Raw genomic sequence first — 26,844 nt, forward strand, 5'->3', positions numbered from 1 at the left:
AAAAATCTTTAAAAAAATAAAATAAAATATAGTACCACTACCTGGCACAATATAGATAATTGATCCTTGTAAGGTGAAGAAGAAAAAAATTTATGAGCCAAGGAAGATGGATAAAACAAAGGTGACTACTACCACCCAGCTGAGGAAATTACCATACAAAGTGAGCATTCAAGCTTTACTACAGAACCCTTCTACAACTGTTCCCTGAACAACATGGGTTTGAGCTTTAAGAGTCCACTAATACAGATTCAGTCAACCTAAAACAAGTCCCTTGGTTGAATCCCCAGATACCGAACTTGGGGATATGAAGAGCTAAGTTATACACAGATACCCAACTGCTCAGGGGGTGGGGTGGCTGGCTTCCCTCACTCCCCCACTATCCGCCAGCCCCAATTGTTCAAAGGCCAACTGTGTTTCTCATCATATACTTTCAGGACATAGGTCAGAAAAGAAAACAACCTCTAACAGTATTCCCACAAAGCTTCTGGAAAAAAACTGTGGCTGGGAGAAAAGTAGGATTAAAGGGAGTCCTGCATCAAAATAACATAAGTCTTTTATTGAAAGTCACTTTATTCATGTTACAATGCGAGTAACATAGAAAACCATGGTATCTTATTAGCTTCAAAAGTGAATACTAATAAAATTGTGCCAGAAAGTTGAACATCAAGTTACAGTGACCTTTAAAAACAGCAAGATTGTTTACCTACAATATAAGAACAATTTTATAACTTGAACAGCCATAAAACAAATCACATGTTGCTCAGGAAAGCAGTTGCCATGTACAATTCAGTTGGTGTTTGCCAAAACCCAGTAATTTTTAAAATAGCTTAAGACCTGAAGTGCAGAGTAGCAGAGAGAATATGTTAAAATGATGTCAATCTAAATATATATACATAATTACTATTACCAAAAGTGAATCCATGCTATTAACACTTCCCCACGAAGTGCCTTCCACTATCCATAGATGGGACATCACCCCTCAAATATGATAGATGTGGATAACACTAGCTAGACCTATAATGGCTGACATATGAACTGCTGTGTTTAGGTAGAACGCCCAGTTTCTAAGTGTTTGGGGATGCTAGATTGAAGGGGTAAGTCTTTTCCAGCAAGTTAAGAAAGGAGTATATGCTTAGTTATACTGAATAACCTTTTCTTAAGCATTTTTGCTATTAGAAAAAAAAAGTCTCCCATACAAAACAAAAGTGTTGGGTCATTTTTACCCATTAAAAACACTAGCTATAGAATCACAATTTGATTTTGTGCTGGACTAGAAAAGAAAGGTGGGATTTCAAATCAGGCAGTGATACACATGTATAATTTAGTAAGAATTCTTTGTTATTACTGAATAAATGCATTAATTCATATCAGCACTTTCTATATTCTCTGGTATTACTTAGCACCGCTATATTTAAAGATTTGGGGGCTATTTGCATTATTTTAAGAGTTTGACCTTCAAAACAAATCCACATCTGAAACTTTTTTAAAAAGAGGATAAGCCCTAAAGCAGTATATTATAATTATATGTATTTGTTTTTTTTTTTAATTTGAAGGAAAGTGCCCTTCATAGACTCTTTGAAAACTTTACTGATGACATTTTTATGTACATTACCTTAGCAAAATTGCTTAGATCATTAACAACAACAAAAAAAACATTTTCCCTGGTTTTGATTTTAAAGACCTAGAAACATGAAATGATGCCATAAGCAAAATTCTGCTCGCTTCAAAGCACCTCCTGGTATGATTTAACACAAATCCTATGAACAATGCCATAGGGACATATCAGGCAGAGTGACTGGCCCATCATGAACTGGACCTTGAAGCATTTATAGAGCCAACACTCAGTAAAAAATAGCAAAGCATACAAGTCTGCTGTAGGCTCCCATCACCCCTCTCCCCATCACAATTCCAAGCAGCCATCTGGTACTCTTCTGCACACTTGGCTTCTGACCACTTTATGTGCTCTCAATTTTGTTCCTATGTCAGAAACCCTCCCATATCCTCCCAGGGCTCACTGCCTCTGATCTCCTTCAAGCCTGCAACGTACATCCTGAAGAGCCATCTTTCAGTGATTTCCAAAGTTGCATAATCATGCCAGGTGCCAAAGTGAGCAGACTGAAGGTGACTCCACTGTCCCTCCCCCCAGCTCTGTACCCCTATTGTTCTCCCACATGCCAGTTTCACCAAAGAAAGGACTTACCTTCATGACAGCCACTGAAGGGGGAGCTACTTTGGAAGCAGGAAGGGTCTGGAACAAATCCCACAGTGAGGATGCTTACTGCTTATCAGGCTCTGAATATGAAGGCCAAAATACAGGCAGGTTTGTTTTGAATGTTTTGTTTCTACCTATAAACTGAATCAGAACATGCTCCATTTTGAGAATTTGTAAAGCAGGGAATAAAAGGAACAGAAATATTATCCCTTGATTTCTAAGGTCTCACTGCATCTTTGTTCTGCTTCTGCAGGCGGAGAAATAGCTCCTCTTGGGTTAAAAGCACATGTGTTATGAGCAAATTGCCAAGAGGTCCCGGCATGTTTAACTGTGCCCGCACTCCACTCCCCACACCTGACACATGGCAGATGCACTGCTGCTTCCAGCTGATTTTCACAAGAGCCAGCTGGGCGCCTCACAGTATGATAAACAGGGGAAACTGTGAAGTCCTTCGCTCTCCTGGGAGGAAAGTTGCTGCATCCAATTTCAGAGTAGTCTTATCCATTCAGAAAATATCTCAGGTGGGAAAAGCAAAAAAGTTTAAACCCCAAATTAAGCCCTATTTCATAGGTTGCTTCTAATATATTTTAAGTCAGTAGAGTGAGAATGAGAAATTCATCATGACTCCATTTCTTAAGTGAATGGATGGGATATGGGTGGTAATTAAAAGGAAAACAGAAATGAAAGGAAAAAGATAATTAGGACCATAAAAAGTAGGCATTGTGTTGCAAAGGGGTCAGAGTATTTCATGGAAAACTCGAGCCAATATATCAACTGGTAGGATGGCATTTAAAATATGCTGGCCATAGAGGCAGTTCAGGGCAGCAGCCAGCAGTGGTGCCCTGTTAGGCTGTGGCCCAGCCAGCTTGCCTCTCATCCTTCACTCCCTTCATTCAGTATATACTTCACTTTCCCCTCCCGAAAGGTACTTGGTATCCTTCCAATAAATTCCCTTTCCTTTAAGTTTAAGGGACATAAAGTAAAATAAAAGTCTTTTCTTTGGATAAGGATTTATTATCATGTTGAATAACACAAGGAACTATTTAAAGTACTAAATATATGAGGCAAAAATAGAATTGCATGACAACAGGAAATGAAGAACGAATGTTAAATAAACTTGACTTTGGAACACTGAAAGCAGTGAATAGAAACACCAATTTCCTCTTGCCCAAAGGTAACTATAAGAAGTAAAGAACAAAATCATAAAATGAATTAAATTATGCAGATCTTCAAGGGAATCAATAGAAGGAAAAAAGAAATGTAAGCATGTTATGGATTTCAAACAAATAATTCTCTGCATGTGCATAGAATATCTAATTTTATCTTTTTAGCAACTTCTTATAGAATGCCTATCAATATTATATTCAAAAAGCTATACTGGACTGAATTTCAGTATAAAAACAATTTTAAAAACCTTTTTAAACAAGAGGAAAAAATATAGAATAAATTGTAGTGTCACTTAATAAAGCACCTATATCAAACTGAAAATTGTTTGGTATTTTAATCCTACATTTACTTTATTAGTCAATAATTATTAGTCAATAATTTTTAAGGAGTAGCACTGGGTTTTTCAAAAAAACATGGCAATTTCAGAAAATTGAAAACCTTCATTGTGCTACACTGTTGAGGAGTTTATTCCTTCCCACACATTACATATAACTGGAGACCAGTGTACCTGGGACACTGCAGAGGGACACCACTTCCTGTCTAAAGAAAATGGCTGGACTCAGAGACTAGTTAGTCTGGCTAGCAAGCTCCTTCAGGGTTCCCTGTTACCCCCACACACCATTTGGTCAACTTTAGTGGAGAGATTTAACTGTTTCTTTTAATCCCATTTTACTTCACTATCATGACTATGGATAAATGGAACATCTCAGACAGCAGGTTGTCAATCTTATACATGCGCAAAACTTCAGAAAGGAAAAAGGCATAATATGGGATAACAACAACAACAACAACAAAACACATTACTGCTCCCTCTGCTTAGTACAACAGTCTACTATTTGACTGTGGAACATAAATATAGATAAATGATACCAACTGTAATGTGAACTCAAAGTTCCTTGCCAAAATAGATAGTTATTTAAAAAATGCTGTGCTTATATTTAGTGCCATGGGTCTATTCTCCCTGCCTCAGTGGATGAGAAGTCATAATAAATATTAAGATTTAATATATCTAGAACACCAACCATAAGTACATATATAGGAACTTTTTGAAACTATCTTTTGAGATTATAAACTTATTAAGGAAAGCTGCAAATGACTCTGAATGTTTTAAACATTCTTAGACACCCAGAATTAAAACTCGTATAAAATAATCTCTCTTCAAATAAGACTTCTTTCAGTTCCATTTGAAAGTTATTACTAAAGAAGATGACCAGGAAAGATACATTTCTAGAACAACCATGTTTCCCAAAAGGCACATAATTTTCACATAAAAATAACTGAGAAGCTGAGGAAGGAAAGGGGTGAAGGGGAACTGTTGACTATGTAGCTAATCATTTGTAGACTCATTTCAATTAGGGTTTGTGTAATCATAACTAGGAAGCATATTTACACAAGGTACCATACATTCAAATCTAGAAACTTTGTAGTCAAAATAAACCTTGCAACATTAACATTTTATATACTCAATACCAGAAAACATTCAGTGCACATTAAAGTGCTGTTGGTGAAAGCCACTTTATTTGCTACATTTTTAAATCTGTCTGCCCTGCTGTCCTTGGTTTGGATGGTGTGGCAACTGTCAATGTCATCAACACTCACCCAGTCCTTAGTCTATTGGATTATTTTGTTGTAGTAACTACAATCACATCCCTTCCTGTCATATAAAATGCTGTTTACATTTTCTAGTTTTCAATGATTAAACTGCTGTTCAAATGTTTTCAAAGACTTTTAGGAGAGAGGCCCATTACAGAAGACAAATACATAGACTATGAAACACTGCCTTCTAACTCAGCCCTTAAGTTTGGGCATCCAGGCTGATTATACATGGAGGTGAGATGAGTTTTTTCTATGGACACTACAGGAAGAGAGATCAAATTTAGAAGATATTTCTGAAATCTTGTCTACAGATTCTATTCCTCTCAAGAAAAAGGAGAGAAAAATGAGGAAATTCAGAAGTACTCTTCACATCAAGGCTTTTGATCCCATCGATCTCTGAACTCACTAGAGCAGCCTCCCTAAGGAAGCTTTTTGTAAGAATGACAAGACTGCATTATAAACAGCTATAAAACTCTGGGTGTAAAGAAGCAACTTTAACATCCAATATTCATTTTTCTATGGATTAAAAATATATAGAGTTCAATACATCAGATTCTTTCCTCTGTCTGCTATTTGGCTAAATTCACAGTTGCCACACATGTGGTTTTTAGGTTTAGTTTAACCCTTTGAGGCTTGTTGAGGCCCCAGTCTGGCTAGTAGAACCATCCATATCTTTGTTTCAAAGTCAGTGTGGAATGGCCTGTTGGGACTCAGGTGCCACTAATGATCAATATTCTTAATAACAGAGTAAAAGCTGTTTTTACTAAAACAGATCATTTATCTCACAGATAAGGGTGGGCAAAATGTTTTGCTAAAGAACAAAACTTCAGATCACAGAGGGTTAGATAATGGGCAATTTGGAAGCTACCAATGCTTCAGCAGCCTGTGGTCTCGGGTGTCTTTGGTGCACTTGGATAATGAGCACAGCATACTGCTGTGGGACTCATAGGCCTCCAGGGTGAGACTAGCAATGTGCTCTGGTCCTGAAATAAAACCATTGCTGAAGCAGGTGCAGCAGCCCCCAGAAAGTGGACAGGTTGGAGGATTCCCAGAGAAGAGCCAACCAGCAGAGTGGCCAGAGGGAGGACAGCGGCTGCATTACTGGACTCCTACCCCAGCTTGTTTGGGAGTCCCCAAGTTTACTGGGCATTTTGTTCTCTAGATCAGTTAAAAACTCAGTGAAACTGCCTCCAGACTGTACACAGTTTAAAGGGATACCACATGTTTTAGAACAAATACCAGTTATGGAGAAACGCTTTTACAGCACTGACCACTATATTTACATCATCGGCTTGTAATCATTTAAAGACCATTTGATGGATGAGGATGGTACGATTGTGACTGATTGTTTTTAGGCATTTGGCAAAATACACTTGTGTGTGAGCTGCTTTTTTTATTTTAAAAATGTTTACATATGTACAACTGTCCTTGTATGCTGATATAAATAAGAAAAGTAAAAAATAAAACAAAAAAAATACATGTTTAAGTTTTAGCATATGGAATATTGGCCTCTCAAAGCTTTAAAGTCCTGCAGAAAAATCCTATATGCTTTAGCTCTGCATGCTAGTTTCTATTATGGGATGTTTCCTTAAATGTGGAAAACAAACAGAAGCTTCATGCACATAGCATTACTGTCTACAATGAGGATGTGCTTCAGAATGTCAAGTTCTGAATCCACTATTGTCCCTTAGGAAACTGGCTACATTTGGGTTATGTGAGTTATTTTTAGTGATATTTCTACATATGTCTGTCATGCAGATTTTCCATTAACATACCGGTACCTTTATTGTTTCATGTTAAGAGTGTAACATTTCAGCAATTCTTTTCATGGTTCAGTTAAATCCTAAGCCAATGACAAAAAGAAGATGGTATTGAGATGTGAGACTTGGCTTCCTCTCCTCTGTGATATCTCAGAGCGTCTTCATATTGTTTGAAGAGCAGATAGATTTGCAGTGACTCCATGAGGCTGGGTTTCTATAAAAGTTGAAGTAAACAGTTTCGATGTATCACATGTAAACAGTTGATCTTTAAATGGATGTCTCCCATAGCTGCACAACAGAGAAAAACAAAATTGTGTACTGTAAGAACAGGAAGCAAACGTATTCCAAGCTATGAAGGTGAAAAGATTTGGTGATTCCAGCTATATTTATGTGATTGTAGATTCTTACTCTTGTGAAGCCTAACAAAGGATGATAAATAAACATTCTAGTTTTCAGCTCTGAGTCCTCTAAACCTGTGTCTGAACCTTTTGAACTGCCACCTTTTAATGCAAAAAAATCTTCACATCTTTATTTGCTGCTTCTCCAAATTTTAAATAAATTAAACATTATCAAGTGAAATAAAATAATTTAAATTATTATTTAATTCTAGAAATAACCTTTCTTTCCCTAAGATTCTGATACAGTCAGTCAGAGCAGTGATTCTCAATTCAGCTGCACATTTAAATGACCTGGGGATGTTTTAAAACCCCACTGTCTAATTAGTGCCCCCACACTAAACTATATCTCTCGGATGGGACTAAGAAATTAGTATATTTTAAAAGTCCTGTAGACAATTCCCATGTATAGGCAGTGTTGAAAACTACTGACCTTAGGGATGTGTGATTCTATCAATACTCCCAGGACCCTGTTAGGAATCCTTTCCTAGAGCCTATAATAAGGCTATAAAATCTCTAAGTTCATCAGAGCCTCCTAGAAAATTTTCCTCTACCCAAAGGTGACATATCAAAGTAGAATGAAACACCAGGGCAAGATGTCAATTATTTACTTCCCTCACCCCTGGCCTTTGCCACCAGTTCTTCATACTGGCCCTGTTTATATCCAATTTCTACAATGTTCAGAAATTGCCCTAAAGAATTGAAAATAACTCTGGCAGAACCAATATGAATGGAACCAAGATCACCAGAGAAGGAAAACCAATTAAAAAAATATATATCAAGTTTAATAAACAACACTTCTGGGCATTATGGCTATATTAATTAATTAAACTAACTTGCAAATATAAATCTGAGCCCCAAGAATATTTTATTTTTCAAATTTAATTTTTCCTTTTTCTTATGAACAGAAAAGGAAAAATGACTCTTTCTTTTAAAATGTGAATGGATAAACAATGATAACTGAGGAAGTCAGCATATAGAAGAGGTTTCCACATACCCTGGCACTTTGTCGGTTCACTTTCTTCTCCTCATCAGGAAGTGGAGGCATTGGGTAAGGATACTTTCTGCTGGAGGCAATGGACCCAGTTGATGAAGAAGGAGATTTGGCAGGAGATAAAGTCCTGAGATGTTGAGAACACATGAAATAAATATTATGTGATTGCCTAATACCTTTTTTTCAAATATCTTAAAACTGGGTTCAGAACAAACCCTTTTATTTTTACTTCCATAAGCCACTACTGAAAGGTTTAACTACTGAGAGATACTTTAATTCACAACAATGGAATACTGGCATTTTATCTTCCTAATTTCATAAATGCCAACGATTATATAAATGTTAGTACACAGAAGCATAGAACTAGAATGCTAATGATGTATCCTTTAGAATAGATAAAAAGCTAAAATGGAGAAGAGACAAAATTATTCTAAGAGCTCATAATGGTAAACTAAAATGTATAACAGTAATATTCTGCCTTATTTTTACCACTTCATGTAAAAAGTTTTTAATATAGCAATTCCAATTATATTTCTAAGTTGTGAAAATACAATTGATTTATTAGTTACTAAGTCATACATCAGTTTACACAAAATTCATGCATTCAGAGGCCAGTGTGTTAGTTACAAAAGAACAAAGGCAAATACAGGGGTTTCAATAATAAATTAGTAAACATGCAAGCAGTAAGGAGTGCAGAGTTCCAGCCAAACAAAGAATCTGATGATAACATACAAAAATGGTCTGATTAGTCTCTACCATGAGCATTTCAGTACAGGGGAAGATTCTAAGCCGTAGAAGTTAATCTTGATAACTCATGTAAGGTACACTTGTCATGTCAATAAAGTGGTTACACTTTATTGAGTGGAATTTTGCTAAAACTGAAACAAAACACAGTAACAAAAACTCTTCCTATCTGGATAAAGTGTCTTCTCACTGAGATAATCCATATGAAGGATCTACATAGGCTCTTTGGTACATGAATGCCGTTCTTTTTTGAGTCTACATGTGTGATGGTAATATTTGTGACTAAGCAGAGCTTACTGGAAGAGCTCATACCCACCCATTGTCTTTAGAGTGGGGGAAAAAACAGTCAAGAGTGAAAAATGTCAATTCACACTGTATCAATGAGAAATAGATGTTATAATTTTCTGCATTAACATTCACAACTGTTACCACCATACACTGCGACTCCTCAATTCCTGTGGCATAGCGGTAATGAACCACATCATTGAGCTGGTTACACTGCCCAATGACAGCACAAGTACTTATTTCAGCAGGATGCACAGCATCTGCTTGAAGTGTTGGGAGGCGGGAGTGCCATTGGGTAGGGGGAGATCTACCACCTGTACTGCTAGCAACAACATAAAGATGTCTCTTTTTCTCCCTTATTTTAAATTTTGGTTCCCAACCATAGATTATCCATTGTCCTAGTTCTGTCATAGTTTTCAAATCAGTTTGTATCTTATGGATAGTGAATTCAACCTAAGGTTTGAAAATATTTTTTCCTACAAACACTAACTCTATTTTAAGAATCAATAGTGGTTCCATTTACTTTTAATCTGTAACTTCAAATGTTTCTTCTGTTTCTGACGAGTATCTTGGACTTTAATGTGACTCTAGTTAAAATACTGATGTTGATTGGCTTCTCTCAAGGAGCAGGTGGGTAGAACTAAGAAGAGTAGAACTTTGAATCCTCCACAGTACTATTAAAGCAATTTAACACTGTACAACTATAAATTTTTACATGAAAAATAAACAACTTTTTTAATTTTGGAAAGCATTTCAAATTGGGCTATGATCTTAAAGAAACAAATTCAGTATATGTACAACAAGGACAAACAGTGTTTAGTTATTTAAACACATCGTTCTAAAACCTAAGTTCAGATTTTTAGCTTAATTGCTTCTGGTAAGATCAGCAAGTTCGGGAAAACTAGTCAGGCACACACGTAACTGAATCTTGTTTATCTTAGGGCATTGTGTAAAACAAGTTCTCTTTTTCACTTACTGCAGTGTGTATGTCCATAGCATGAGCTGTTGCTTATAGCTTCACACTCATGCCAGCCATTCACATGGCATGGGTCCAAATGAGCAGTCTTTGTACACAAACACGCCATTTCAAAGAAGGGTCCTAAAAATCCAGTCTTCCCCTCAAATATTTTTCCCTCACCAATGACAATAATGAGTTAAAACATTAGGTATTATCCATAATTCCAAAGAAATTGACCACTTTTCACATTAACACAATAGTTAACTCTCTTTTTGTACCCTGAGAGGGAGAGAGGCCAAGGTGGACAATTTTAGCAGGGGCAAGGAACATAAGGTCCTGTAGATTGGGTGGTGTGTGACAGCATAAAAGGAAGATGGAGAGCACCAAAACAGGAGTCAGAATAAGAGGAGAAAACAAGATAAAGGTAAATCAGTTTAGGAAAAGTGAAAACAAAGTAAAAATTCCTTACACGTGTCTAAAAAAAAGACATTTCTTCAAAACTGCCTCCAGGCTCTTTTCTGACCCTGGCTACTTGCCTGCTAGTTTCAATCTGGCTTTCACTGAAAACCAGGCACCAGCCCGGCTCATTCACTTACAAAGTAATCTTTGGACAAATGTCAACCACTATAATTATTGCACTTTTTAAAACACCAATAACTTAGTGAGTCACATACTAGATTTATACAATGAAGGCATGTCTGTGTAGCAATCGATTGCTGTGTATCTCAGGACTACATTAGACTTCCTGGGCTTGCCTCTTATAGCATGCCTGTAAGGCCAAGTTTAAGTCAGATCTGCCCTCTAACACAGGTTAAAACCAGGCAGTCACACATGACGAATGCCTTATTCACTTGGCTGTGTTCAGATGCAAATTTTTTAGTGGTCTAATTTAGAGGATTTATAGTATTCTAGGATATGATGTAAGTTGTCATTATCTACTATGCTGCTTTGACGTAATTACAATGAGATGGCAATGGAATAGATTTTGGAGTCAAATATGTCCAGGCTCATGTTTCTGGTTCTGAAACTTCACTAGCTGTGGCTGCTTTGAGTTACACTTTGTGCCTCAGTTTCCTCCGTTCATAGAAAGGGAATAAGAATGCCTGTATCTCCTGAGATTGGGAGACATAAAGGTTGACAGTAGTTACTAATGCATGGCATGAGTTGCCACCTTGAGTTATTATGAGTTATAAAACATAACAGTTATTAGTTTCTCTTTAGAGTTATTACATTTTCCAAAACCACTGATGAAGTGGATAATAGCAAGAGTAAGGGTATTTTCCAAAAGCATGTAAAGCACTGTCACCAACAGATATGCCCCAGAATAAGGGTGTGGGCAGACAATGTTCTTGCTCTGACCTCCCCACTCCTTCCTGACGACCTGAATATGTGCTGACAACAGTGTGAGTGACCACTGTCATATCAGAACAGTAAGGGAACACATCGGAGGCACTCTAATCATTCAAAAATTTTTGGCATATGCTTTGCTTTTCATGGCTATGTGACTACTCTATTTGAAATTCTAGACTGTATTCAGGACCAGTTTACTGCAGTCACAAAGTCTCCAGAGCATTTTGATAATGATGCCACAAACCCCACACCAGACAGATGATTGGTAAAGTTAGTGACCTTTATCCTCATTGGTGATTTAGGCAGGGGAGATAATCTTAAATGATCTAGCAGTAGCAGATCTCTTCTACATGAGATGAAGCAAAGGGGTGGCAAAGTATAAGCCAAGGTGTGGACATACTTTGGGCATCCTATGTAATGTTTAGTTTGAATGGGAAGTGAATGAAATTCTCTTTGTTGCATCAGATCCAGTGTGCGAAAGTTCTGGGCTATTTCAATTCACTACTTCTACAGAAACTTGTGTTGACTTTTAAGACTTAATAGCATAACCCTTACTAATTAAAAAATGAATTAGAACCTTCCACTGAATTACATCTAGCCTTTAAACACAAATAGATTAATTCTTAATGTGACAATCCACTGTAGGAAATAGCATCTCAGATTAAGGGAGAAGATAAAGGAAGCCTCTAAAATTGCCCTTCCAGCTTTGCACGTGCAACCAGGGATGCTAAAGCATTTCCCCATCCAAATTGTATTTAGTCATGCAGCTTCTGGGCAGACCTGGGTGCTGATTTTAAGAAATGTGAACTCTTTTCTGGGAGCCACATAAACTACTCAGTTCACCCAGGGGAGGTGAATCAACTCTTCCGGGGTACCATTTCACAAATTATTGCTGCAAAAATGCTAAGTCCATTTAGTAATAAAAGCCCTAGCCCATATGAGATCATCATAATTCTATTTTTGGTTCCATGACTGATACAAATTACAATCTGCCCACAAGCCTGAGGAAAATAGAAAGGAAAATTAGGACTGCAGGTGAGCCAAGATTCCAAATAACGTTCAAAATATCTTACCTGTCTTCCTGACGCTGGCCATCTTGGGAGCTACAGGTGAGGGTGGGATGTTTGAATGTGAGTGTATGTGTATGAAGTTCAGTGTGGGAAAGTGGAATAAGCAGAGGGATAGGGAAGGAGGTGGGGGGATAGGGTAAAAGAAGCAGGATATATTTTTTGTGAGCAGGCAAGGGTTATGCTTTCCTTGGGGTATATGCAAATGTATGGATCAAATTAAAATGCAGTAGGTCTAATCATTTTCTCAAACTATACATGTCTAAACTAAATGGTACACTGGAAGAGAAAGTCCACCTTATATGGGTGCTGAGAGTTAAATACACAAGTATATTTAGTATCTGTTAAATGCGGACCCAAGTCAAGGCAATAAGTATTCTAAAAGTTTATTATTCAGAAGAGGCAGTGACTATATTTCTTCTTTATACTAGTTGTCCACAAAGTAGTTAGATATAAAGTGGACATATACCTCTAGGAAATAACTTTAATATTACAAAGAGTGAAAAATGCCATTAAGAGCTCTTGGAAATTCTCTCTGACCTCTAATATTATACTGAGCTGCAGTGAATTAATTTGAAGGTTTCTAAAATGTAGGAATACTCTGCTCTTTTGTGAATCAATAATATGTTTCCAATCTACTCCCTGTCCTATGTGACGTATTAGCCCACAACATTCTTATCAGCATTAAAAAATTCTTTAGATGCTTTATTGAGAATCTGCAGAATACTTTTCTCAGCACAGCCTTTCTCTGGCAGCAAATGGTTGTACTAAAAAAAAACCTAAATTCTTTCTACAAACTCATATGGTCAATATTCTCTCAATAATTTTCAAGCTATGTCAAATCAATGCTTTTATTCAAAACATATTCCACTACATTTCATTTAGTTTCTTTTCATGTTTTTCCTTAAGGTCTTGTATGCACTATGCACTCTTAGGGTAGTAAGTAGGAAAATAAGCATTATGAAACTGCTAAATTCTAGAAATAAAATTTTTCAGGTTAATAGTGCTTCTTTATTAGTGGAAAGTATGTTTCATGCCCATAGAACACTATATAGCATAAATGAAGAGAAAGCTACTAAAAAGCTCAAGATGGTAATAGGACATGCACTAAATGGTAACCCTTTCAAATGGCTTCATTTGAAACATTCAGGAAAGAACTAGACTTGCTTAGGAAGCCAAAAACAGAGATCAAAAGGCAGCAAATAAACAAGGACCCTTTCCGCCTCTGGGAACTTGTATTGGGAGATACAAGAGAGAGAGCCAGTCACACTACATTATTTGTATGTGCTGGGAGAGTTTAAAAAGGATATAAAATTAATTTATAAAATACCTAAAGTATGGTCCTTCAGTGTTTTTATTCACATCTTCTACCCACTTAGCTACATTATAGTCTCTTTTGAACCATGGGTTTAAATACCTGCAGAAAGCAATGGAAGGAACAAAGAAAGCAGAACAAGATAGAAAATCTGAAAATACACAGCACAAGCTTAAGCAAGGATGTCTTCACCCTCCAAATGCAAGTGACTATGGCAAATAAACCAGAATGGACGTTGGGTGATAATGAGGCAGTCTGTACAATGACATGAGAATAAACTCTGCTACGACAAGGCTCAAGGCATTCTAGAATGTATTTAACATGTCAAGGAAAGCTTTTTCAGTGGTTTCCCAAAGTGAACCAGAAGCTTTCTTTCAATCATAATAATGTCATTAGTCCCATTCACCCACCTCCAAAGTGGCTTTTCCCAGGCCACCTCTCATTTGGCTTCTTGGTTTTCAAATGACAATGGTGCTTTTTGAAAACATTCAGATGGCTGCAATTCCAACCTGGCATTTGGGTATATAACACCCCCGAGAGCAATTAAAAGGAGCAAAGTTCTCTTTCCAATATGAAAAGAAGGACTTTACATAGCCTCTGTCTTACTTTCCATAGCAGATCCCAAGCTGTAATTAAAAGAGAAAGGTGCCCCCACCAGCTCTATAAGGAACAGAAAGGGCCCCACTCTTCGGATCCTGGAGCCCCAAATGCACATGAATGTGGTCCAAACAGGGCCCCATGACCTTGAGGCTCGGTTTAGCAAATTAGTTGTAGCTGCAATGTTCCTTCTTCCGCTTGTGCACTCCAGACTGTACTCCAGTCATGTTTCCATCAGGAAACGGCCCTCAGAAGTTGCCTTCCAAGTGTCTGACCATGAATTATGAGAGTGACTGCCAGAGGACAATAATGACTGATTAGTTCGTATTTCCCTGATAGACCTGGTGAAGTCCCCATCAAAATTACTGTGCAACAGAAATTTTAAAAAATAGTAAAATTGGGAGTGCAAGGTATTTTTTTCAGAGGTTCATTTGACTTTTACACTGAGAGGTCAAGCAAACCTCATTCCCTTAGATTATAGCCCTCGAAAATAAGTATAGATTCAACAAATTAGGTCTTGGTAGAATTTGGAGATTTTACTGTTTTCTCATTTAAAAAATAACTTTCAGAAATACTATAGACAATGAAGACCCAAGCTCTATAAAATATTTAAAGTCACTAAGAAACAGACCTGGGGAAATTATAAAATATACTACTCATTTTGACTACAGTTTTCTTCTTTCCTCAATATTAGCTGTTATTTGTAAATACATTTAAATCAAGAATACATTTCCACAGTTACATATACAAAATTAGGTTATTTTTCCAAAGTCCTTTCTCTTAATGTTAGCTATAGCCAGTGTAGGCCACAAAATCACATCTTGAAGCTCCCTCCTAAGAGAAGGGAGTGGTTGTTTTTTATGCTTATAAGACCATTTTTGCTAGGATAATATCCCCTGACTCAGGAAAAACTCACACTAGTTTTGCCTTTAGCCACAATCATTGCCAACTTGCGCTTTTCACAGATAGCCAATTAAAACTTGCATATATATCTCCATTGAGATTGAACAAAAAGAAAAATATCAAAAAGCAAATGCAGCCACAAATGAAGGCTAGTAAACACTCTGGTCTGGGGGAAACCGTAGAAAAAGCCCATGCAGCTGTGATCAGGTGAAACATAGCCACACAGCAAACTGTCACCCACAGGCAGTGGGCCACTTCCAGGAACAGAAAGGTTCCTTTCACTGACTATCTTGGAAGTGGTGCCATGAAACCTACAGCCAGCCACCTGACTTGACTTGCATATGATGGATTTTTTCCCCTCCGATTTAGGGAGCATTTCAGAAGGCTGTGGTCACCTCACTAGAGGTCAGTGAAGAGACCTCCCAATTGCTGTTACTTCTGGAATCTGCCCCAGCAATGTCTTCATCGTGGGCTTCCTAACACCTCTAGTGGTGTTGGCTGCAATGACGGGATTTTATCAAACTGCTATTTACCTGCCTATGTGGCTTGACTTGGATTGTAGCGCAACATGCAAAAAAAAAAAATGCATTAGACAGGATAGGAGAGCTCTTTGTGTTCTCCAGGATGGAAAGGCATAGGAAAATCAGCTGGTGCTGGCTGGACAAGGACCACCTCCGAGCAGACTTTGAGGGTCAGTCAGAGATCAAATGACCCTGTTCTCAGCCAAGGAAGGGACTTGGAGGGAAATTAAGTGGCAGCCCAGAATGAAGGGGCAGGTGGAGACTGACCTGTGATCCAGACTCCCTGTCTGGGGGCTGTCAGAGCCCCCTGGGCTTATGCCTTGGGATGGGACAGTCTGGGCGAGGGAGTGCCCAGGCTCAGGTGCTTGGGGCTCCCTCCTGTAAAAACACAATATATAATACAAAGTCTAAGCCAAAAGCTTTTTTTTCTTTACATCATGTACAACAGTGAGGAAGATGCAAAAGCTTTGAGTGGAAAAACAACACAATAAACAAGGACATTTTCTGTTGTTAATTAGCAAAGTATGCATTTGTGGTACATATTTTAATTTATGACTGAATATTTCATCATCCTTTGGGATGATAAGTTACTAAAGGGAGTATTGAAAATTTGGACCTGATAATACCTTTTAATATAAAAAAATAAAATATATGTTTGTCCATGGTCTTTCTGTTCCTCTAATTGTCACACAAATTATCCCATTTCATCAGAAGCAAATGGGATTATTTAACAAATATGGAAAGTATTAAAAAAACTACCCACATAATTCCTAAAATGCTATGCATTATGATTCTGTTTAAGAAAAAAAGTTCCATATATCATGCCTATACAATAAAGAATGCAAGAATAGTGATCAGCTTCACAGACTTGGTTATGTTTAATTAATGTAAGTCATATAACCCAAATCTGAAAAGTCTGAAAAATCTGAGTGAGTCCTAATACCTCTTCCTTGCAAAGATGATTCTGATGTCTTATTAAATATTTTAAATTAATTACCTCACAGGCAAGATTTCTCAAAAGCTATCTATAGTTTAGTATTTATGATATGAGTGGAATTTTACAGAAATTTTTTTAAATAAGTGATTGCTCTAGAAAATATTATATGACATTTACTAAATACCAAGTATTTGGGGGACCTAAACTTATAGCTTTAATGTTGGATTTTTTTTTTCCACTTAGGAGTTTTTAAAACCGTGTTATAAGAAATATTGTTAGAACACTAAACAGTATACAAGGGAAGCTCTAAAGAACATCTTGCAGTTTTATCCATATTCTTGTAAGCGACTAAGTTAAGCTAAGGAGCTCTTACCAGGTGACCTCATGCAAAACAAATCAAACAACATTCCAAGAAGAGTTTATCTACCATAAGCCCTAAAGCATCCAGGTGCTTTGGGAATGCATAAGATAAACTCTAACAGATTAGTTCTTTATGATGGAGTTCTATGATGCCATTCTGGACCATGCAATGTATTACTTGAACCTATCTATTGTTTCTAAGGTATAGGATCCTCTAGTAAACTTTGACAAGCCACTTACAAAACAATACCATCAGCAGGAAGGTCCAAATTTCAGGGCAATGTTATTGTCCTGTACTGAAAAAGGGCAGGATACATGATAGAAAAGCTAACATAAGTTTCTGACAAGCAATTAACAAATACTTGCTCCAGATATTTTAAGTATTAAGGCATGAAGAAGCAACTAAGACCCTGGGAACAATAACTAGTACTGCAGTGAGAAACAAGTAAAAACAAATTTAGGTGGGTCAAAATAAGTCCGGGTAATTAAAACTGAGTGGCAAGGTCCAGAAGGATACCAAGGGTATGTTTTATTTCATGATGGGAGATAAAGGTTTCAGAAAGTTTGGCTTCGCTTATACTTTCTTAAGTGGAAAAACAAATAAAAATAAAGTGCATGGTGTTTACCTTATAAAAGACAATAAATTAATTTCCAACCCCTCCCACACTATAACAAATGTGTGGCCATCATTTTAAATGGATAGTATTGCATTTAGTGACAATGATTCCGTTAAAGAGCAAGTTTAGGCAGATACCCTTTTAAATGTTCTCAGAAGGAAAATTCAAAAGGGAAACTTATTCCATTAGTCTGAGAGAATGCTTAGATTGCAGCCATGAAGACCTCAGAGCGGTGGTTTCAAGTTGTGAGCAGTATCATGCTCTAATAAGGTGGGAAGTTTTCCCTGATGCTTCTAGGCTTTGTGAATATTGGGGATAGGAAGGGTGAGCCCTCTGAAATGGCTGGACCCAAGGTGATGAGAAGAAAGGAATGTTATCAAAATTCCCTTCAAACGGCACCAAGACACCACAATGGCAGGTTACTGGAGGAAAAAGCCTGCAGAGAGGGTGAGACCCCCACTATCAGTGAATATTGGTATGGGCACAGTTGCGGAGATGCCTATGTAAAAGAGAAAAGCCATGGTTAATTTTAAAACGGCAAGAAAGAATTAAAAAGACAAAACCAAGACCAGAGGCATGGTTTAACAGTTCTTTGATGATCTGGTTAATTAACTTCTCATACTTAATTGCACAGGACCTTGGAATGCCTTTTTCCATTAGAGGTTCAGACTTACTCAGTTGAATTAGACCGAGGTCTAAATCGTTTGCCTCTGATTTTCTTTCTGTTGCCTCCCAGGTTACCTGGAAAAGATAGTTTTTAATTAGATTTGCATAAAATAATTGCCATAGTTTTCATTACATGGCATAACAAGGGGGTGTAATTCATAACCATCACTACCCCAGAACTTTATAGCACCCTGTACTGCCTTCTGACTGCGTCTCATGCTAATGCTATTAAATCCCAGCATATCCCATCCAGAGAAAAAAAAAAATAATGCTTTTTACTAATAAATGCCCTCCTCTCTATTGGGGAAGAGAGCACTAAAGAGCTTAATGGAAAGATAAGATTTTACAACCAGGGACCATAGGACATAAAATTTGGGTGATATGGACACTTGGATTTGGAATGCCACCCTATACCTTGCCAAGAGTTACTTCGAGGTCGCCCATTTTCACAGATGTCAGAAATATGTTTTGTATCTGGAATCCTTTCGCTCCAAGAATGAGAGAGTCCATTTGACCTGAAATTGAAAATATTTATATACTGTTCAAAAACGTAATCAAATGAATGCTTTGAAATCAGTAAGCAAAATTTCTATGCATTATTGTTTATTAAGTAAAATAAATCAAGAAAGAAAAAATTGAAATGAAAGAATGAAGAGAACATGAAAATCTTCATGAAGAAGGCAGAATTACACAACATTCAATTTAAGAAAAGTCAAATACAATGGAACCCCATTACAATAGTTTATAATTAAAAAGTGTCAGGATACAATGCAAGCCAATTTACATTCTCTAGAACACATCAACCAGAAAGTAAATTCACTACTATTTCAATTACATAATCCAAGCAGCAGTGTTATAATGGGGTCCCACCATAGATGTTTCTTAATTGTAAAGCAATGGTTTCCATTCAAATATTATGAGAACATGGACTTCCAAGAGATCTTGTTGGATTTGCTCAATTGAACCTGGTTAACCTTTATCAGAATAATATTTAGGTCTTCTTAACAATAACGTAATTTTCTGAGAATTGTCGTTTTCTCCAAAGTATGGTCCCCCCCCACAAATATAGTATTGTTAGTTGTGTCCAATAACTAAACTGAACCAAGCATTTGTCATGAAAATATCTCTCACAAAGCCCATGTACCATGTACCATTAAGCCCTCTACTATTTGTGTCCTGCCATATTTAAATGAATTGTCTACAAGAAGCAAAATTTACACACCTACCTTGTACATTAAGAAAAGTATTTGACAAACAACATAGACTAGTCACATAACTTGAAACAATTTTTAACTTCTTTAAAAGTCATCAACCAATGAGATTTTGCTAAATTCTAGGAATTACTCAAATGAATATTTAAAGCTCTTCTTGAGGTATTTTAGAAAGTCACACTATACTTAAAATTTTTCTGCATATCACTTCAGTTAATAACTTCAGTTAATTCCATTTAAAAGGAATTTTCTGATGAATAAAAAGAAATGGAAATCATTCAATTATTACATGTTAATTCCCTACATTAGGACATTCTAGACATTTTCTAGTTATAGAATGATCCTTATTTTGTACAGGACAATAGAAATTCGGCTGAAATCTATCAATTTCTCTACTTATTTACCATGTTATTGAAAATTAAATATTTGATCAAGAACACATTTTATTCTCCTAGGCAAAAAGCTCTCAATAAATTAAAAGAATAAAAAATAACATTTTCTATAGAACTGTACTCCCTGGTACAAAAACTAATATTATCTGAGTAAAAACTATCCTTCATGCTTAACACAATTCCATGTAGAGTTCCCAGATCTCATTAATTCTTTCTATTCTCCTTCCTGATTCATGTTTATGAAGAGTGAAATCCATTAAAGAATTTTTATGGATGATTCACTCTACTCAGAACTCTAGAAGAAATCATGTTTCTTGTCAACAAACAAGTAATTTCTAGTAATTTTTCCCATCAGTCTACAAAGTAATTGTTGTGACCAAAGAAATGCATGGGGGCTATCACATATTCTTTCTTATAATTATAACCCTACCAACAGTTTTAAAGAAATACTTCCACTGGATATATCTGAGCTTCCTTCAATATAAATGTAGAACTCATTTTCTACAACATTTCAACTCTTTGTTCCCTCCATCAGTTTCTTTATTAAGCAATTATAACTTATGCAAAATTTTTAATGGTCCTATACACCTTAAGATCCTGGAGCAAGAAATATAACATTGAAATTTAAAACATATAAATAATGTATTAATCCTACCTGTATTAAAACTCAGGCAAACATTAAATATGTTAATTTGGCAACCAAGTTCTGAATTATAATGTGTAAAAATAACCATTCCAGGAATAAAAGGCAAAATCATAATATTCAAATATGATTCACAGAGAAGCAATCTTTTTCACAGCAAGCTTAGCTTTTAAAAATTCAAAATTAAAAAATATTCAATGCAGCATTTATATTACCAACTTATTTAACAACTGCTTTTATTGAAGCATGACAGTAACCTTTTTCTTTGACTACCAAACATGACATAAAGCTCACCATTTAAAGTAATATAAAATACTATATGTAGTCTCTTAAGCATATAAGAATAAAATTTAAATATCCTGTAGTTTTCTAGATACATATATGTTTGTTGTTTGTTTAGTTTTGTTTAGTTCCGATTTCTGATCTGATTTGTTTAACGGGTGGTTTTGAGCATATGGCATCTTGAAGTAGAGTAATCAAAGAACAAAGGATACTACTTTTTGACATTCAAGAAAGAAGGAAGAAGTAATCAAACCTGCTGCAAAATAATGAAATGTTCTGACTAATGGAATAATGTGTGATGGAACAGGTAGAAATCTGAAAATGCGACAGAAAAGCAGACCTCTTCTTAGAACTAGATGCTGAGTTTGTGCTGACTCCAGGAGGAATGTCGCTATAAAAAGAGTCACCATCTCCAGGCTTTTTTACATAATCTCCCTGGGGTAACTGTCTAAGGCATAATAAACATTTCAGAGTCAGAAAACAAGACACACACACATGAACACAGACATATACAAATATTATTTAGGAAAAAAGAGGTAGGGATAATGAGCTACATGAATCAAATCTACAACACATAAGGTTATTAATAAATGTGACAAATTAGTCATTCTCATTATAGAGGTCAGACAGGCGATTACTGAAGTCTTTACATTCTGGATGGAAAAAAAAAGCCTTGCTTCAAGGGAAAAATATGAAAGATGAGGTTTTTCACAGTGTTATACTGGGAGATGTTAACTGTAGTTTTCTCTTTAAAAAAAAAATGATGTCACAGGAGACATGCTAGGATAGACAGCTCTTGCCCAAAAAAGGCATAAATTTTTTCATTGTGGTGACTAAACTATTCATGTTTCTATGCATTATATTATGCAATGTAACCTTGATTTGGTCTTAAAATTACTGATTGATTTCTAAACTAAGTCCTATACTTAATCCAAATAATTTTTACTTGAGTTCCCTGTTCAATTTAAACCTTCATTATTCACTTAATAGAAATAGGAAGAAACAAGAAAAAAATCCAAATCAAAAACATAATAACTGCACAGTAGAATATTCACAGGAAGATAAGTTTGCAAGCACAAAGGGTGAAAAAATAATATTTTTACTCTGCAAAATGGTTGGTGAATAATGTCATTTCTCTACCTTCACTGTAGTGAGAGATATAAGGGGAAAATCTATTTAATCTGCTCTGATGCACTCTGATTTTGAATTAAATAAGGTTGGAGCAGATTTTTATTATTTCTAAAGGAATACGGTATAAAATTTTAGACAGGACCACAGAGTCAACTTCCTCCCTCAATAGCTATTCAGGTCTTCTGCCAGGGTTTGGCCCCCAAACAGTCAACTGAATCCAACACTTGATTCAGTTCCATTCAGTACTATTGTTAGGGTACTTTTAACTAGTGTTGGACTCAGAATTTTAAACAGACGTATATGCAAATAGGTCTCCAAGAAAGGCACAAATCTGCTAACACCGTTTTTTATTTGACTTTTCCTTGGATAACTCTTTATTATTGGCCAATTCTATCCAAAAAATATCATAATTTGATTTTACTTGCTTATGCTATTTCTTATATTATTTTAAATGTCTAAAATATTTGGTCATTTGTCCTTTTGAATGAGGGAATATACTCTCATATTATTTTAATCCACATATTTCACACATCTCTACAAATCTAAAAAAGATTTTTCAACCGATATAAAGCAGCTATATATTAATCTGTGAGATTAAATCTACTCCTTCCCTTTAAAAAAGAATGTCTCATGAGATTTCTATATAAGACTAATTTTACCTATAATTGGTAGATATATATCACTGCAAAAAAATTCAAACTTATAAATGACTTCAGTTCATAATTGTAATCTTCCTTCCTTTTTCCTGGTATATTATGAAACATTACTTTCACAGGAAAAATAATACTGTTACCCTGTATTTATAATGTTAATGCAGAGGAAATGTTGTATCTTATTATACAAGAAATCTTTAATCTCTGGACTCATATATTCTGTCTGGTCTCCTTTCAGTAAAATATTCCATCAATGTTTAAAATAATGCCATCAGTAAGATTCTGTATGTTATATCAAGGAAGAAAGTTCTATTTTGTATGATATTAATATTTATGAAAGAATATCAGAAAATGTACCATCAGCCTCGCATTTCCAATAATAATGGTTAACAGATTCTTCTTGTCACTACTATCTTTAATGATAATCTTTATATGCTGACAAGATGTGACTCAGCTCAAGTTAAATAAAGACACCTTCTGATTATACTTGACCTTTCCCATTACTCTACCTCTCTAATTTCTCTTTATATGGTCTTAGCTAAAGCCATTTACAAGGACTCATTTAGTTGATACGGCAGGCTTAAGTGGACAGCCTTTCACAATTTTTTTAACTGAGCACATGTTATCACTCCTCATGAAATTTGCTGCAGTCCATGCATCTTTTACACAGTGTACAAGTATCTAAATGCTAAGCATGTGATAAATTGTGGGTTTCAGTCAAAAGGTAGGAAGGGAGTTTTTAAGTTCAACAAACTTCTGGGACACAGTCTTGTTTTTATCATCACAGATAAATTAAGATTGTTAATCTGTTTCTAACATTAAGTTTCTTAAATATAGAAACTACATTCTCCTTACATTTCACAAGGAATCTATGTAATTTTCTTTGCATCATAAATACAGAAAAATATTAATGATAGATAATTTATTAAAGATTTCTTAAGAATAACATTTAATATAACTTACTGTCTATAAATTAATCTTTCTTTCAATATTCGTAACATTATAACAAACTTATTTCTTTTTATTTAACCTCTAGGGAAGGTAGAGAATATCAGGTTCCTGATCAGCAACATTTGATTATGTTATAAATAAATGGCAAACTAAATAATATCTTAAACTTTTTAACTGAATTTATACTTTTCTAGTTTTTATGGCATTGTTCTCTAAATTTTGATGGTTTCATGGAATTTTGGGATATAGACATGACTACCACATCAGCCGCCCTGACCAGTATTTAGTTTTATAGTGGGAAAGTTACATGCTATTTTTTACATTACATGCAAATATTTTAGACATGTGCATTAATTTTTTTATAGTGACCAAAAGAAAAGATTATTTTACTAAATTTTTTCCCTCAAAAAGGACTCCATCCCACACTAATTATAGATTGTTTTTTCCCTTCTTATATAATCTTTGTACTTCATTTTGTGTTTTGAATATATACATTTAATGAAAAAATTCTTTTGAAGGTATTTCCTAGTTACTAAGGCAAGAACTAACCTTTATAATTTAATAACTCTGGAGGAGGTGACTTACATAAGCTGTAATTATTATTTCTTCCCAGGTCTATACTACCCATGTTTATTGCTTATTTACTTTTATTCACTTTAGAAGACAAATTGAATCCTACTCTTAGTGTGTTCATAATATAAATTATCTCCAGTATCAGCATTCTAAATTTAAATATCAAATAACAATGTTTCTTGGAACATTCTTTTTTCTCCAAAAGCTGTTAGGCAAATGGTTAGGCTATTATGAAGGAAGTCTGGTTTGAACTAGAAGGGTCCACTGAAACATAATATTTAACTTAATAATCCTCAAAGTGAGAGTACAATGAAAAAAATGTAATTAATTCTTAACCTTAATACTGAAGGAGGCATTTCTCTAGTGCTTTTTTAGCATATGGGCTGTCTGTTATTGGAATTGTTACTTTAATATTTTAAGAAGTATATAATGTGTACCAAGTCACATTGACAGATATATGGCTATCACTGAAATAATATAAAAAACTAAGAAAGGGTTTAAAGAAAAAGGAGGGAGTGTCATAAGTAGGAAAAAAAGTGGCTATAATAGGTTAGACTAAAGAAATGGGGTTTGGGGTTCCTCTAAGGTATGGATCAGAAAGATAGGATCTAATTATTCTATTTCACATTAATCATAATGATGTGAGTTCATTTCAGACACAGAAAGTGAACATTTCAACTGAAATGAATATTTTCTAAATCTAAGCTCTATTGTTATTTTCTTATTCTATTGCTGTTTGTAAATATTCCTGAAAACTCAAATTTATAATCCTTGTTACAAAGCATACAGATCCTAAATTCTAAAGTAATGATACTGCAATATTAATAATAGCATAAACTAAAAAAATTGTGGAGGTCTTCCTTTGTGAGGAAAAAATAGCCATCCATCTAATATATGATATGTAAAAATTCTGGCTACATATTAAGTATGGTCTTGTATTTAATGTCGGAACCAAAGCTAAGTTCACCAACACTTTGACCAGTTCAACCAGTACATGTGGACTTTAATCATGTCAATAGGTGCTGTCTCCGTGTGGGAGAAGAACCATGAAGATCAGAGAAACACAGTCTCCAGAGACCAGATACTAATAACTTCCCTGACAATAATGCTTTACAATAACAAGGAACATCAGATTTTCAAGTTAAGTTCAAGTGATTTCCCACGATCACATAGTAGCAAGTGAATTTTGATTCCTTGTCATTTGGTTTTCCTATCATGGACCTCAAAGTAAACTTAATTTAAAGACAAGGACAACTGAAATTTCTTATTTATACTTCTTGCTATCCTCTAGCTCTGGACACATCTTTATTTGAGTATATGTAGATACTTTTACAAGATTATAAATATCTTAATGCATGCTTTGGTCCATTGGTGTTACCAATTTCTCTATAATCACTAACATATTCTCAAAAAAGGAAAAATCTTTAGGATATTTACATATTAACAACTTCCTGATCTAAGGTTCATTTCTTTACTACTCCATTTTGAGAATTATTGTATAAATCTAAGATTGATTAGCTATGGACAAGGACAAAAATAAATAAAGGTTGTGTTGAAATATACCAAAATACAGAAAAAGAAGTATCTACTGGGGAAGTGACAACTTTAAAAACATAAATGAGAACCCAAAAAAAGTAACCAGGTTGATGAAATGGAGATCCTATAATAGCAGAAGGCATGAAATTTTATCAATTACATAAAGGATATTCTTAATGTGAAAATATTCCTAACTTTGCTATGCATGTATTGTTAGAATAAGAAATTGGTGTACAGTTTTACATATTAATCATATGTTAATCATATGGGTAATTCCCTTATTCTAGATAGAATCCCTGGTGAGAATATGTCTTACGGTACTGTTTTAGCTTTGCTTATATTACATACCTGCAACATTTTCCTTTCCTTTTAATATAGTCAACAATATTTAAGTTACATTATAACTTTAGCTTCTATGAAAACAATCATAATTGTTTTTATCTTATTAATCTAATTTTACTTTCACTAAAGAAAGTCACCAGATTTCTTATATGACTGTCAACTTCTACCCAACAGAAGTCTATATGATTCCATTTCTTCTCCAGTTATTGGACATAAGAGTTTAAAACATGTCACAAAGAAATCTAGTTGTTTTTAAGTTTCACTACTTCTATTAACAGTTACTTACTCCAAGGCAAGGTCAATATTTGCTAATATCTAATTGGCCAGAAAAACACAACATTACAGTTTAAAATTTTAATTTGTGGAAAAATAAAAGCCCTGGTTCAGGCCTGAAAAAGTACCACCATGTTTATTACCTCATATTCCTAAGCTGTGATAGGCATTTAATGGAAAAGTGGGAAAAGTTAAGTAAAGTAGTAATCTGCATAGTTATCTTGAGTACAAAACTAGTACTATATGAGCTAGTTTTAAAATGTGAATTATGAAAGGACTAACTTACAATATGGGCTAACAGAAAAAATAGTCAATTCTTAGAGAACGAGATGAATGATTTCTATCTCTATGCAATTGGTTAAACAAAGATTGTAAAGTTATGATGAATAGTGTATTTTACTTTCTTGACAGGC

The 26,844-nt window shown here is 35.2% G+C and overlaps 1 protein-coding gene across 8 annotated transcripts in view; it reads right to left on the minus strand.

Moving 5' to 3' along the window:
* Nucleotides 1-612: 612 nt before the first annotated feature.
* ADAM22 (ADAM metallopeptidase domain 22) overlaps nucleotides 613-26,844 on the minus strand; it is a 207,059-nt gene continuing 180,827 nt past the window's right edge. The window contains exons 27-32 of one of the 8 annotated variants that reach the window (XM_037510401.2): nucleotides 18,859-18,959; nucleotides 18,453-18,519; nucleotides 16,132-16,242; nucleotides 13,859-13,945; nucleotides 8,128-8,251; nucleotides 6,956-7,023 (exon numbers count right to left, since the gene is read on the minus strand). In XM_037510401.2, the coding sequence (XP_037366298.1) occupies nucleotides 7,003-7,023; nucleotides 8,128-8,251; nucleotides 13,859-13,945; nucleotides 16,132-16,242; nucleotides 18,453-18,519; nucleotides 18,859-18,959 (511 nt within the window). In that variant the 3' untranslated portion in view covers nucleotides 6,956-7,002. The other 7 variants (XM_037510451.2, XM_037510415.2, XM_037510408.2 and 4 more) reach the window with 7 other exon arrangements.

Source organism: Talpa occidentalis, unplaced genomic scaffold (assembly GCF_014898055.3).
Source record: "Talpa occidentalis isolate TD23 unplaced genomic scaffold, MPIMG_talOcc4v2.1, whole genome shotgun sequence".
In the NCBI taxonomy this organism is placed as follows: domain Eukaryota; kingdom Metazoa; phylum Chordata; class Mammalia; order Eulipotyphla; family Talpidae; genus Talpa; species Talpa occidentalis.